The sequence below is a fragment of the Otolemur garnettii genome, unplaced genomic scaffold (genome assembly GCF_000181295.1).
Source record: "Otolemur garnettii isolate 467f Iridium unplaced genomic scaffold, OtoGar3 scaffold00010, whole genome shotgun sequence".
In the NCBI taxonomy this organism is placed as follows: Eukaryota; Metazoa; Chordata; class Mammalia; order Primates; family Galagidae; genus Otolemur; species Otolemur garnettii.
The window spans coordinates 21,709,725-21,724,013 of NW_003852405.1; the positions used below are offsets into that span (position 1 = coordinate 21,709,725).

The 14,289-nt window shown below is 38.1% G+C and overlaps 1 protein-coding gene across 1 annotated transcript in view; it reads right to left on the reverse strand.

The window, feature by feature from the left end:
• The window catches only part of LOC100953417 (calcium-activated chloride channel regulator 1), a 29,561-nt gene extending 19,309 nt beyond the window's left edge, over positions 1–10,252 (reverse strand). Inside the window, exons 1-4 of the mRNA XM_003784291.2 lie at positions 10,091–10,252; positions 6,368–6,508; positions 6,057–6,204; positions 3,353–3,458 (exon numbers count right to left, since the gene is read on the reverse strand). Coding sequence (XP_003784339.1) covers positions 3,353–3,458; positions 6,057–6,204; positions 6,368–6,508; positions 10,091–10,252 — 557 coding nt within the window. The remainder of the gene's footprint in view (positions 1–3,352; positions 3,459–6,056; positions 6,205–6,367; positions 6,509–10,090) is intronic.
• Between the last annotated feature and the right edge of the window lie 4,037 nt (positions 10,253–14,289).

Genomic DNA, 14,289 nt, shown 5'->3' on the forward strand with positions numbered 1-14,289 from the left:
TTGTAATAAACTTTTAAAGAGGAAATCCTATCTTATCTGTGGAAGGAAGATCATGCTGTGTATGTGTATATTTCTAAACTGTCTCTAGAGTATCTCTAGAAAGAATGATTATGCACTGATCAGTCTTTCTCTTTAGGGAATAAATGCCTGACTGTTCAAAAGCTTAGACCAGAGAGTGGGAAAGGCAGATGTCAGTTTTAGAACGGTGGTCCTAGACTGAGATTTGAGAGGGCAAACCAATCTATGATCACGTCAGAGAAGTGTGGGGCTATGGTCCATGAAGAGCTGAGTGTGCAGGCTAGAGGAATCTGGTAGACTGTGCATGAGTCTAGGAGGCAGCAGTGAGCTCAGTGGCTACTTTTGCCTGAAGAGATTCAACAACAACAAGGTGTAATAGAATGGGAATGGACCAAGCAGACAGAGCTTGAATGCAATAAAGAAAGGGAAAAATGATAAAAGGATTTTTTTCCTTCTGAGTAGATGCCCAGTAATGGGATTGCAGGATCAAATGGAAGGTCTAGCTTGAATTCTTTGAGGTTTCTCCATACTTCCTTCCAAAAAGGTTGTATTAGTTTGCAGTCCCACCAGCAGTGTAAAAGTGTTCCTTTCTCTCCACATCCACACCAGCATCAGCAGTTTTGAGATTTTGTGATGTGGGCCATTCTTGCTGGGGGTAGATGATATCTCAGGGTGGTTTTAATTTGCATTTCTCTAATAATTAGGGATGATGAGCATTTTTCGTATGTTTGCTAGAGATTTGTCTGTCTTCTTTATAGAAGGTTCTATTTATCTTTCTTCCCTATTGATATATGGGATTATTGGCTTTTTTCATGTGGATTAATTTGATTTCTTTATAGATCCTAGTTATCAAGCTTTTGTCTGATTTAAAATATACAAATATCCTTTCCCATTGTGTAGGTTGTCTATCTGCTTTGGTTGTTGTCTCCTTAGCTGTACAGAAGCTTTTCACTTTAATTAAGTCTCATTTGTTTATTTTTATTGTTGTTGCAATTGCCACGGAAGTCTTCTTCATAAAATCTTTCCCCAGGCTGATATCTTACGGTGTTTTTCCTATGCTTTCTTTCAGGATTTTTATTATTTCATGCCTTAAATTTAAGTCCTTTATCCATCTTGAATCAATTTTTGTGAGTAGAGAAAGGTGTGGGTCTAGTTTCAGTCTTTTACAAGTGGATATCCAGTTCTCCCAGCACCATTTTTTGAATAGGGAGTCTTTCCCCTAAGGTATGGTTCTTGTTCGGTTTATCAAAGATTAGGTGGTTGTAAGATGTTAGCTTCATTTCCTGGTTTTCTGTTCAATTCCAAATATCTATGTTTCTATTTCTGTGCCAGTACCACACAGTCTTGACCACTATGGCCTTGTATACAGCCTAAACTCTGGTATACTGATGCCTCCAGCTTTGTTTTTATTACTAAGAACTGCCTTGGCTATATGGGTTTTTTTCTGGTTCCATACAAAATGCAGAATAATTTTTTCCAAGACTTGAAACTACGATGTTGGTATTTTAATAGGGATGGTATTGAATCAGTGGATTGCTTTGGGAAGTATAGACATTTTAACAATGTTGGCTCTTCCCAGCCATGAGCATGGCATGTTCTTCCATTTGTTAATATCCTCTGCTATTTTCTTTCTTAAGGAAAAAAATCCTTTTATCATAAGGACACTTGTACTAGACTGTTTATCGTAGCTCAATTTACAATCGCCAAAATGTGGAAACAGCCTAAATGCCCCACAACCCAGGAATGGATTAACAAGCTGTAGTATATGTATTACTATTCAGCCATTAAAAAAATGGAGACTTTACAGCCTTTGTATTAACCTGGATAGAAGTGGAACACATTATTCTTAGTAAATCATCACGAGAATGGAGAAACACAAATCCTATGTATTCAATTACTGACAATTAATGACACTGTGAGAGGTGGGGGAAGGGAAAAGCAGAGAAAGGGAAGGAGGGAGAGGGTGGGGTCTTGGTGTGTGACACACCTTTTGGGGGCAAGGCACAATTTTAAGAGGGACTTTGCCTAACAAATGCAATCAGTGTAACCTGGTTTCTGTACCCTCAATGAATCCCCAACAATAAGAAAGAAAGAAAAGACAGAAAGACAGGAAGAAAGAAAGAAAGGAAGGAAGGAAGAGAAAAATGGGGAGCAGTAATGCTCTTTGGGAGACATGAGAAGCCAAGATCCAGTGCAGCCTCTTTTGAAACAATTGTATGAAGTTAAGACAGTAAGTGAACCAAAGCTGAGTGCTACTCCTCTATGAGCCATGGGGAAAGCAAGACTGGAGCCAGAAATGGAGAGAGTGTGGTACCAACTTCTATCCTTTAAAAAGAGGTGGATGTCTTTTAACTCAGAAACAAATGTATACTCTTATTAAGTTTCTTTTGAGAATGTATTAGAATAATCATTTCTTTTTCTTCGTTTGGTGTACTATATTAACTACATAAAGTTCATGTGCAGAGTTAAATGGTCTGTTAAAATTGGTTCAGTTGAACGTTAAATTGCAAATGAACTTTATGGCCACCCTGTACTTAACTAATACTAAAACATTTTTAGATTTCTGGAAGACATCCTACTTGGCCTCAGTGTGTTTGTTGTTCCCTTAATTCTTCTAGATGTAATTTATTATCCTTTCATTTAAAATCTATGCCCTATCTTTTTAGTCAGCGGAATCTACAGAACTCTTTTTCATTCTTTCTATGGGGTTTTAGTATCTGAATTATGCTAACTCTTTAAAATAAACTGGAAAGTTTCCCATCACTTATATTTATACTAAAGCAGTTTATACATACTGAAACTATAGCTTGCAGGAACATGCCCGTCAAATCATGGCAGCCAAGGGTACTTTCCAAGTGTTTGGTTTGATTTCTGCTGATGTCATACATGGTTTAATTCAAGCTGGCAGCATTTTGGGATCACTTTTCAGATAAGTTCCATCCTTCCCAGGCCCATATGTCCTGACAGAGTCCACAGGTGTCATTCTGCCCTCTAGGCCCCAAGAGCCCCACCAGGTCTGCTTATGTCACTGATTCTACCCCAAGATGATGGAAACGCTGACCCCAGCACCTCTACATTTATTAGAGTTGGTACACTGAAAAAAAGATGTAAATAATTTATAGCTAAAGAATGAAGAGTTCAATTAATTGATGTACTTGTAAAGTAAGCAAAAGTGGCAGTTTTGTGGAAATCTGAAAAAGAAGGAACTAGGAGGTCACGTTATTAGATGTAGAAAGTAAGACAAGAGACTAATATTTTTTAAAGTAATCAATTCAAGAAAAAAATTGGTTCAATTGAAAATAATTAGGGAAAAATTAAATCAAAATATACATACGCCACTGGTTTGTTCTTTCCGTTGGATAAGTAGAATTTCTGGTCGTTATTGTACTCATCAAATACGCCCCATCGTAGATGAGCCCATTCATGGACAAATACCCTACCTGTGAGAAAATATTTCAAACACCTAATTACACTAAGAATGGCAAGATCACCTTCTCACATAGAAAGCAGTTCTTTGGAAGAGTTATTATGCTTTGTTAATTTTTTTTTAAAAAAAGTTAAAGACTTGATTTTTTTAGAAAGATCTAATATGACAACTGTACATTGGTTCATCAAATGTTAATCAGGTGCCTCCTAAGTGCCAGGTGGTTATTCACACAAAGGTGAAACAACTGTCTGCCCTCAATAGCCCATGGCCTAGTGGAGGACAAGCATGATCAGATAACAGAAATGCAAGTGTGATGGAGGTCAGCGCAGGCTGCTGGGGCAGCAGAGGCCTCCACAGAGCTGCAGGGCAGCACCCAGTAGGCCCTTCTCCTTCATGGCTCGTATCTGATCAAACTCAAGGCCTGCCTACTCCACTTCTGCCTGTTTGCTTTGATCCATTCTTGCCTTTCCAGTTGCATTGCCTTGCCATTTACTCCTGACTTACTGCAGTAGCCTCCTGGTCTCCAGCCCTTGGGGCTTCCCCTTGGTGCTCAGGGTTAAGTCCGACTTCTCAACCTGGTGTACAAAGTCCCTGGTAATTCAGGCTCTGCTCCTCTGTACAGCCTTAGCTATTGTTATTCTCCACCCACTTCCAAAACTCCATCATTGCGATGAATTTCTGAACTCCTTTACTTTCCAGTTTGCACCCCAATTTTGTTCGTCTCTGGTCCTTTTTGCATATTTCCCCTTTGCTTGAAATACCCTCTCCCCATCTCTGCCTGGATGACTCCTATTCTTCTTTCAAAATTAAGCTTTTGTTAACCTAGAATCCTCCCTGCCCATACTCAGACCCAGCTAGGTGCTCCGCTCACTTACATCATCTCCTGTTAGGCACTTATCATGTTAAATTGTCACTGCTGCTTCCTGGCCGGTCTCCCACACTAGACACTGGTGTCCAGGAGGGCAGATGGTACAACTTCTTCATTGTCATATCTGGGCACGTAGAGTTTAGAACTTAACAGGCCTCAGTGATCTTTGTTAAGTTAGAATGAAACCTGAGTAACCTGAGTAACTAGGTACAGCTCAGTTTTTCCAGAATGTAAGTTCCAAGAGGGGCTGATTTTGGAGGGTTATGTGAAAAGGGGCTTACTAAGGAAACTTTAATGTCCCACACAAAGGATTTACTTTTATTCCGTAGGTGCCAGATATAATGTATTATCCTTTTATTTAAAATAAATTGGAAAGTCTGCTTTCCAGTAGACTGATGTTCTCTTAAAGATAAGAAAAGATTTTGAGGGAGCATGAGAGGAGGCACAGTGTCCAAAGGAGACACAAAGGAGTGACATTACACGTGATTGTGATGGCTGGAACGGACTCAGGAGTAGGACAAGGCAGTTAGGTGAATCATTCAGCACATATTTGTTGAGCCAGACATCGGGAATTTTCTATTCCTATTACTAAAGTGAAATGGAGTGTTACAGAATAACAAAGAGGTAGGTTTGACACCTCTTTCTGATAAGGTTTTTAATTGTTCTTGGGTTATATTTGACTGTGGGGCATGGAGGTGACAGTTTTTTTTTTTTTTTTTTGCTTGCTTGTTTTCTCTGCCTTATGTGTTTAAATAAAATCAAACTGGTTCTGAAGGATCCAAATCTTTTTCTGAGATAAGAATTCTAATATTAGTTATTCAATAACTAATCACATTTGGAAAGTACATTTTACAAATACACCCTTTAATATTCCCTTCAAATACTGCTCTATGTAGCTCATATAGCAAAGACAGTTTATTTTGCGAAGAAAGGCTGGACTTTTTTCTTTGATGGCAGGTTTTTGGCAGTGGAAGGATACTTCGTTATGCAAGGTATATCAACAGCACCTGGGCGCTTATTAAAAATGTAGATTCCTTTTTGCCCATTTATTTTTAATTTGTATATATTCATGGTTTTGCCCATTTATTTTTAATTTGTATATATTCATGGGGTACAAGTGTAATTTACTGCATTGATAATATTACATTGAGGTGAAGAGAGCCCTCAGTCCGTGTATCACTGAAGCAATCCACCAAGCAACATACCACTATTCAGCCCCTCACACCCCCACCCTGAGTCTCCATTGTCTATTGTTTTACATTCTAAGAATACAGATTTTTGAGTCCCACTGCACACCTACTGAATCCAAACTCCCATTTTAACAAGATCTATTGATAATTTGAATGCACGTTGAGTGTCTGAGACTGTACATATCCGCCACCTGGTGGCTACCACACGAATTGCAGGCAGGGGTTTCATTCAGTTGAGTATCATTATAGAACCATAGAAACTTATAACATATAAAACGATTTTATGATTATAACATGGTACTATAGTAACATAAAATTTACAAATACTACATTTCTACAGGTATTCAAAATGATAAATTAAACTGCAAGCTTAGAAATTCTACCTACAAATTCTAAATAAGAAGCATATTCTAAGTAAAAAAACCCGTTCTATTAGTTTATTCTTAATAGTTTATTTGTACTGTATGTGCTTATTCACAAAGATAACGCTATTGTTCTTCCGCTTTTAACATAAAATAGTTAAGTCTTATGAGAAATATAGACTATTTCATACCTATTGGTCCATATTCACGTAACTTTTTTCCTGCGAGTAAGTCAGGAGTGAAATGAATCCTTTCACCCTTTTCTCCACACTTTCCCATCTGTACAGTGTAGGGGTCATCGTTACCTGGAGGATTAGGTGCAGCAACCAGAACATCAGCCTGAAATGTAAGAAAAACCTTTTATTGTCATCAAATTTCAGCAAATGAATTAACCTTATTCATTTTAAAGCAATTTTATTTGATTCTAGAGTATTTTGATTTAAAAAAAAAATCTGAGTTCCAGAAGAAAACTGAATTTGAAAGAAGAACTTGATATTCTCACATTTTTGTAGGTCTCAAGTTTTGGTCTCACATAGTCAGGTTTTGTCTTCCAGTTTTTAGGAATCAAAATGGCAACACTTTTGAAATAAAATCGTTTTTCTGTAGCTTCAAACAGGTATGGAGACGCCTGTGTCACCATGTCCTGGGAAGAAAAAAGAACATACATAACAATTATGACAAAAAATAGATTAGATTACTAGTCATTCAAATTTACATCTATATTTCACATTTCCAAAGACTAGTTATGTGTCAAGATGGGAAGGGGACATGTGGAAATACTTCTAAATAATAATAGCTAAGCTTTTGGAACAGTTACCACATACTCTGTATCACAGAGTAATGTTTAACAACGCAGACTGTACAGGTAGACTTTATCCTGGCTTCACCATTTACTCTGGGACAGTAGGTAGTTTATAATTCTGAGCCTCAGTTTCCCCATTTATAAAATGGGAAATATTTAGTGATTAGCTGATAAGGTTGTGTTGAGGGACAAAGAAGGTCAAACATGGGATGCACTAGGAATACTGTTTACTTAGGAATAATGTCAGTGCTTATTCAATGTTAGCTAAAAAAAATTATCTATAAGTTTTATTTCATTTGATCCTTTGGGGATCAATAAACCTTTGAGGAGAAACTAAGAATGAGAATTAAAATGAAAGAGTTATTGTGATAAATTATAAATGCCCCAATCCCCTAGGATGCATTATGATAAAATAACATCAAGAGAGAGTTAAAACATCAAGAGGCATTGAGTCTGTTAGGACTGAAAGCCAGTGGCCTCAAAAGGGAGCGTAGACAGAGGAGAAAAGAGGGTGAAGACTAAGCCATGGGGGTAGGGTGCTGGGTTTAGAAGTGAGAAGAGAATGAGCCTCAGAAGGACTTGTTGGTGCCCATGAAGGAAATCAAAAGCTGTGGGATGAGTGTTGTAGGAAGGAGGGCATGATCATCAAGGTCCAACATTGCTGAGCAATCCTTAACATGAGGACTAAGAACTGATCTATGGATTGGGCAGCGTGGGTGAGCCACTTTAACAGAAAGGAGGCTTCAAGTGGATTCAAGGGAGTGGGAGGTAAGGAAGGGCCAGCAAGTTCTTCTACAGATTAGAGGGGGTGGAGAAATGAGGCAACAGGTGGAAGAGGACTTTAGGACAACAAAGTTTTGTTTGTTTAAATGGAAACTATTAGGTTTCTGTGCTCATGGGAAAAAACCGATAATGTATAAGAAAACAAGGATAATTAATTACAAGAGGAAAGTCTTTGTTGGAACAGAACACAGAAGGGGTTGGACTTAAGAACAGAAACAGTTCATCATTTTATAGGGAAACAGGAACTGGATATTGGTGAAAGAGTAAATCCCACCCACTTCCTAACTGGGATAAACCAAGGAATTTATCTCCCTGCGCCTGCTTCCCCCTTTCAAATAGTGATAATAATGGTTGCCTAACTAATTTTTAAAAAGTAACTGATTTTCATCTTTCTCTTTCAGAACTCCAGATTTTTAACAATCACAAGAAGAGTTTAACATTGTGTCATTTTTTAAAATAAAAAACTGAGTCAAGATCACCAAGAGTTGAAAAGTAGGTGTAAACTTCCTATGTTAAGAGTATTATTCACATGTTGACTTGTGTACAATTTGACTTGTGAAGTGTGAGTTTTCAATGTTCCCAAAGCACTTATTGTCCATGTTCCAAGAGAAACAATATTAAGAGATTTTTGATTTGGCACCTGTTCCAGATTTCGGTGACCTCACATCCAAACAGACATTTAAACCCTCAGGCTGAGAAAAAGTAGGGGGTGTGGTGACAGCTTATAGGATGGACTAGAAATTCCTTACAGACAGCGATAGTAAATTGTTCATCACTGGACTCCTTGTACCTGACATGATATAGATGCTCTGTACATATTTGTTAAAGGAATGAATGAATGAATGGATGAATGAAATGGTTCTGATAAGTGCCAAACTGGTACGGCAGAGCTGAGACAGGGCTCCTGTGCGCAAGTGCATCGAGGGCACTCCAAAATATTTCTGTTGTGTATCTTCTTGTGTGTGTGTGTGAAAGAGAGAGAGAGAGAGAACACTCTCCCCCCACTCTCCCTCCCTCATCCTGTTAGGTGTGCTCCCACTGCTTCTACAACTAACAGAGGCAAAGTGATGTGCATGCAACTGTGATAGTGCTGTCAATGGGCCTTGTAGGTGGGGAAATGTTGGGGACTGTCCTGCTGGAGTAAATAGGTAAAGAGCTGATTCAGAGGCTTCTGTCCCCACAGGGCAGCAGTAGCACAGTCTGCTCTCAGACAGTTTGTTGGAGCAGAGGGAGGGATAGCCAGGAAAGGCGGCCAAGCCCGCGATGAAGTCCCTCACCTCTGCAGATCTCGAACATCAAATAGGAATTCACTTTTACCGACTACTCGGGGAATCTGAGCATTCCATCAGACTTAACTCTTCAAATGTTCTTGGTACAGAGAAGGAAGTGGTAGAGCCAGCTTATCTTACACCCAACTCCATTGCGACTCATCCTAGAAACCTTATTAATAATTGAGGTGAGAACTACATGTCACAAGGGGAGAACTCCTGAAGACAATGAGGTGAGAGCACTTTGGAGGCTCTAAGCATCACGCGCGGTAGACACCAATTGCCGGTGTTATCAGAAATCAGGCCTCATGTTCTCTTTTCAGCATCTTGCTGAACCCCACCACGTAGCTTGAGACAGAAACACATGGTCAAATTTTTGCTGATGCCCACTTCACAATTTAGGGACAATAAAGAAAAACTCACTCAACGTTTTTGTTTATTGAGAGATTTCAAAAGGTCTAAACGTCCCTTTTATCAAAGACAGTTCTGAGTCTTTCAGTTTAATGGGAATACTTTATGGTGGGGGGAAGCCTCCCCTCCATTCTCCACCTCCTTCGGCTGCAGTTCTTTAGCTACAAACTCCTGGCAGAGAGAGATGGTTTTCTCTCCAAACTCTACTTTTCTGGGTTTGCCTCCACTTAAAGCAAGGAATCTTTGTGGAGGACCCTATTATCTCCAGAGAAATAAAAAGAGGACTGATGATTGATGACTGATGGCTATCTCCACCATTTACTGAGCTCTTACCAGGCCCCCCTGTGCATACATTTTTGAAGTCTTTTTTAAGGTTTCAAAATAGTTTTAGATTAAAGGAAAACATGCAAAAACTTGTACAGTGTTATTATATACTCTCACCCAACTTCCCCTTATATTCATGCATTTTAAAATTTGATTCTCACAAAATCCTAGGAAGCGAATACTTATTATTCCCTGGTACTCTGTCTCTGTATGTGTTACAGCCAGATTCCAGGGTGTTCTTTGAAAAGACTCTGCCCCGATAGGAAAATTAGGCAAAGGAATTGACCTCTGTGCATCTCACAATATCTGCCAAATGTCGTTAACTCAGCCTCACTGTAAAACTAAATGATTTTCAGTGAAATAATCTTCAGCAGTAAATATAGACTAAGTCATTTATAAGGTGCCAAAAATGTGTCAAACTATGACTTACCTGGATTGCATTTATTATCTCATCCCTCAAAAGAATCCTAATGGCTAAGTGATATTATTTCCACTTTACAGATGAAGAAGTTGACACACATACATAAAATAACTTTCCAGTGTCATGCAGCTGGAACAAGAGAACTTGCTAGCACAAGATTCTGCTTAAACTTTTTGTTTTAAGAAAAAGCATGGATGATTACCATTTTGAGCTTACCTTTATTTGTTGAATGAGTGTTTCATCTTCTGGTAGGTCAGGGTCAATTGCAATGACAATGCCTTCATAGCCATTATTGTTCAGCTGAATGAGCGAATTGCTCAGGGCCCCCTTTAGAAGGTGAAGCGTCAAGATGAAAACAGAAGTCTTAAATGATCCCATTGCTGCACATCTCCTTTCGATTTCTGTCTTTGGAAAATGTTAGCTATGGCGATGTCTTTCTTTACCACTATATATACAAAAATATGGGCACACATTTTCCCAACTTATCAGAGGTGGTTTATCAGAGACCTTTAACCCCTTGACCTAAAATTGTTTCATTATTGCTTTTGACTTCAATATGAGAACGGTAACTGTAGCCTAGTCTAAAATTGTGTACTTTGAAATATTTCTGTTTAAAGGGAGTGTTTGTCCTCGTCTTCAGCTGTGCCAGATGCCAGTAAGGGTGGAGAGCTACATCCGGTTCCTTGGAAGGACTCACAGGTGACAAGCAGGTTTGATTTTTTGTTTACTTCTTACAAATGTTTGCCTACCCAGTGATACTGACTCACCCAACACAACCCTCTGAATGCCTCTTGCTCAACAGGGCCCTGGTTGGTTTACTTATTCAGTAAGTATTCTATTCTTCTTCTTCTTCTTTTTTTTTTTTTTTTTGAGACATAGTCTGACTTGGTTGCCCTGAGTAGAGTACTAAGGCATCATCATAATGCACAGCAACCTCAGTCTCTTGGGCTCAAGAGATCCTCTTGCCCAGCCTCCCAAGTAGCTGGAACTATAGGTGCTTGCTGCAATGCCAACACTGGGCTAGTTTTTCTAATTTTTTTAGAGATGAGGTCTCACTCTTGCTTAAGCTGGTCTTGTGCGCTCAAGCAATCTACCCACCTCGGCCTCCCACAGTGTTAGGATTACAGCCACTGCACCCGGCCTCAATAAACATTCTTTAAGTGTAAACCAGAGATGTCCAGTTATCCCTCGTGGTGGTCTTTATTTTCATCCTCATCAACCTTGATGTAACCTCAGTACCTCTTAGTGCTCCCCCTTTAGAAAATCCACTTGTGCCAAAAGCATTAGCAAGAACAAATAGATATTATTGAATATTTTATAATGGAGAAGAAAGATCAAATTTATATCTCATTTTGAAAGGTAAATTCCTTCAAAGCCTTTTGCATTCTTTATTCCACAGCTCCAACTAGTCAGTAACATTTAAATTAACAACATTAAATTATTTACGGAAGCAAAACGTCCTTCAGAACACAAGTTATGGATTGTCAGGTGCTGCATAGATTCTTTTAAATTGGCCAAACTTCAATTGAAAACTCAGTTTGGCTCACTGTTTTCCTGTACTCAGATTACTTAAAATATCTCTTTATCCCTGACTTGATTTGGTCTTCAGATGGTGGTAAGAATCAATTTCATCTTTTCAGAATCTTTTCTTTGACATTAGTTCATAGAAATTAAATTAGTATATATTGCTAACATAATCTTAAACAATTGAAAGTGAACCGTTGAAACGAGTGGAAATGCTCAATTGTAAAGTGGTTATTCCAATGATCCAAAATATGCTTTTACATAAAAATATGTATACATTTATTATACATACAAAACTTTAAAAGTTAGATTCAAAATTATCTCAGGCCCCCAAATATATGTCTATATACATTGCCAAATGTCCCTGGGGAGAGCAAAATTATCCTTGGTTGGAAGCCATTGCTTTCAATTAAGTTTACTAACAGATGTAGACATAATAAATTCATTCATACTATTTATTTGCAGGTAAAATTTACAATAGACAATAAAATGCACAGATCAAGGGTGCATTTATGACACCGTTGTGGATTATTTATTCACAGATAAATGAATTTTTTTTTTTTTTTTTGGCCAGGGCTGGGTTTGAACCCGCCACCTCTGGTATATGGGGCTGGTGCCCTACTCCTTTGAGCCACAGGTGCCGCCAGGATAATTGAATTTTGATAAATGCATACATACAAGTAAGCATCATCTCATTCAGTACACATTTTCATTGCTCCAGAAACCTCCCTTATACCTAGGGTGACCAGATTTTAACATCTGTAAGGCAGGACAACATGGCGGGGGTGGGGGGCAGGGCCTGACAACAATGCAAACTTTGATAAGCAGTTCTTGATAATCACATCTCAGCAATTATTTGTTATTACAGTTTAACATTATAAAATTAACAAAAATAATATAAAACTCATATTCTGGAGAAATAGTCGCATGGCAGCCGAAAACTGTATATTCCCTTCTTGTTCTCCAGCCCGTTCGTGCATTCTTTCCAAAAATCGGGACTTAAAAATGTCACAGGAAGTGGGACAAATTGTTGAAAAGCAGGACTCTCCCACCAAAATCGGGACGTCTGGTCACCCTACTTATACCCCTTCCTGTCAACTCTGCCATTTTTGCTCTAAAGCAACTAGTGTTCTGATCTACATCCAGAAATTAGTATTGTTCTTAAACTTCTTAAAAATGGAAGCATACAGTGTATTCTTTTTTGAGTCTGATTTCTTTTGCTGAACATAATACTTTTAAAATTCATGGATGTTGTTGCATGTATCCTTTTTTGTTTCTTGAGTGATATTCCATTGTGAATTTATACAAATATAAATTTTTTGTAATCTGTTCTGCTGATAGAAATTTGGTTATTTCTTATTTGGAGTTATTAGGAATAAGATGGCATATATATATATATATATATATATATAGTGGCTATATCCTTCACCTCTCCTGGAAGGGAATTGCTGGGTGGTCAAAGGTCAGACCTTTTTTTTTTTTTTTTCAAAAAAACTGCCAAGCAGCATTCCAGTGTAGTTTCACACTCACCAATGTAGCATAGTTGACATTTGTCAGCCTTGCTGACATTTTTTATTGCCCATCTTTATAATTTCTAGTAGGTATGAAGAGTTACTTTATGATGCTTTTAATTTTAATTTCTTAATGGCTGATAGTGCTGATTACCCTTTTATAATTTTTAGCTACTTATATATCTTTTTTTGTCAAGTGTCTATTCAAGTCTTTTGCCCATTTTTATTGGGTTTTTTATATTTTTATTAAGATTTATGAAGTTTTCATATATTCTAGATATGATTTCCTTGTTAGATATATGTTTTGAATATTTTCTCCCACTCTATAGCTTGCTTCCTTTTTTTTTTCCTTAAGGTTTATTTTCGTTTGTTTCTTTGTTTCTTTTTGAGACAGAGTCTTGTTCTATTGTCTTCTGAGTAGATGGGACTATAGGCACTTGCTAGCATGCCTAGTTAATTTTTCTGTTTTTAGTAGAGAAGGGGGTCTCATTCTTGCTCAGGCTGGTCTTGAACTCCTGACCTCAAGCAATCCTCCCTCCTCAGCTTCCCAGAGTGCTAGGATTACAGGCATGAACCACCACACCTGGACAAATATTTTCCATTCTTGAGTTTTTATGTCTGGTTGTTTTATGTTATTGCTAGTGGAAGATTAAATTCTTCACATTTTATTATGAATTTGACTATTTCTCCCTTCAGTTCTAGAAATTTTCATTTCTGGAATTTTGAAGCTTTGTTATTAGGTTTATGTACATTTATGGTCATTTTCTTGATGAATTGAGTATTTTATCATTATGAAATCAGTCTCTTTTTCTTTTTCAAGATCTATTTTTTCTTATAATAGTGTAGTAACAACAGTTTTCTTATGCCTAGTGTTTGCATGTTGTATCATTTTCCACCTTTTTGCTTTCAACCTCTGTGCCTTTATATTTAAAATGTATTTATTGTAAGTTCCATATAGTTAGGTCTTGCTTTTTTTTAATCAAGACTGAAAAATCTCTGCTTTTTAGTTGCGATGTTTAGTCCATTTATGTTTAATATAATTATCAATTTAGCTGGTTGTAAGTCTTAAATTTTACCATTTTCTTTCTTTTTTTTGTCGAGACAGAGTCCCACCCTGTGCCCCTGAGCAGAGTGCAGCGGCTTGGTAGTTCACTGCAACCTCCATCTCCTGGCTTGTGGGCATCCCGCTGCCTCAGCCTCAGGAACCTGCTGGGATTACAGGTGCTCGCCGCGGTGCCTGGCTGGGTTTTTCCATTTTTTTCATGAGTCAGGGTCTCACTTTCGCTCTGGCGAGTCTCGAACTCCTGAGCTCCAGCAATTCTCCCTCCTCACCCTCCCACAGTGCTGGGATTACAGGTGTGAGCCACTGCACCCGACTTT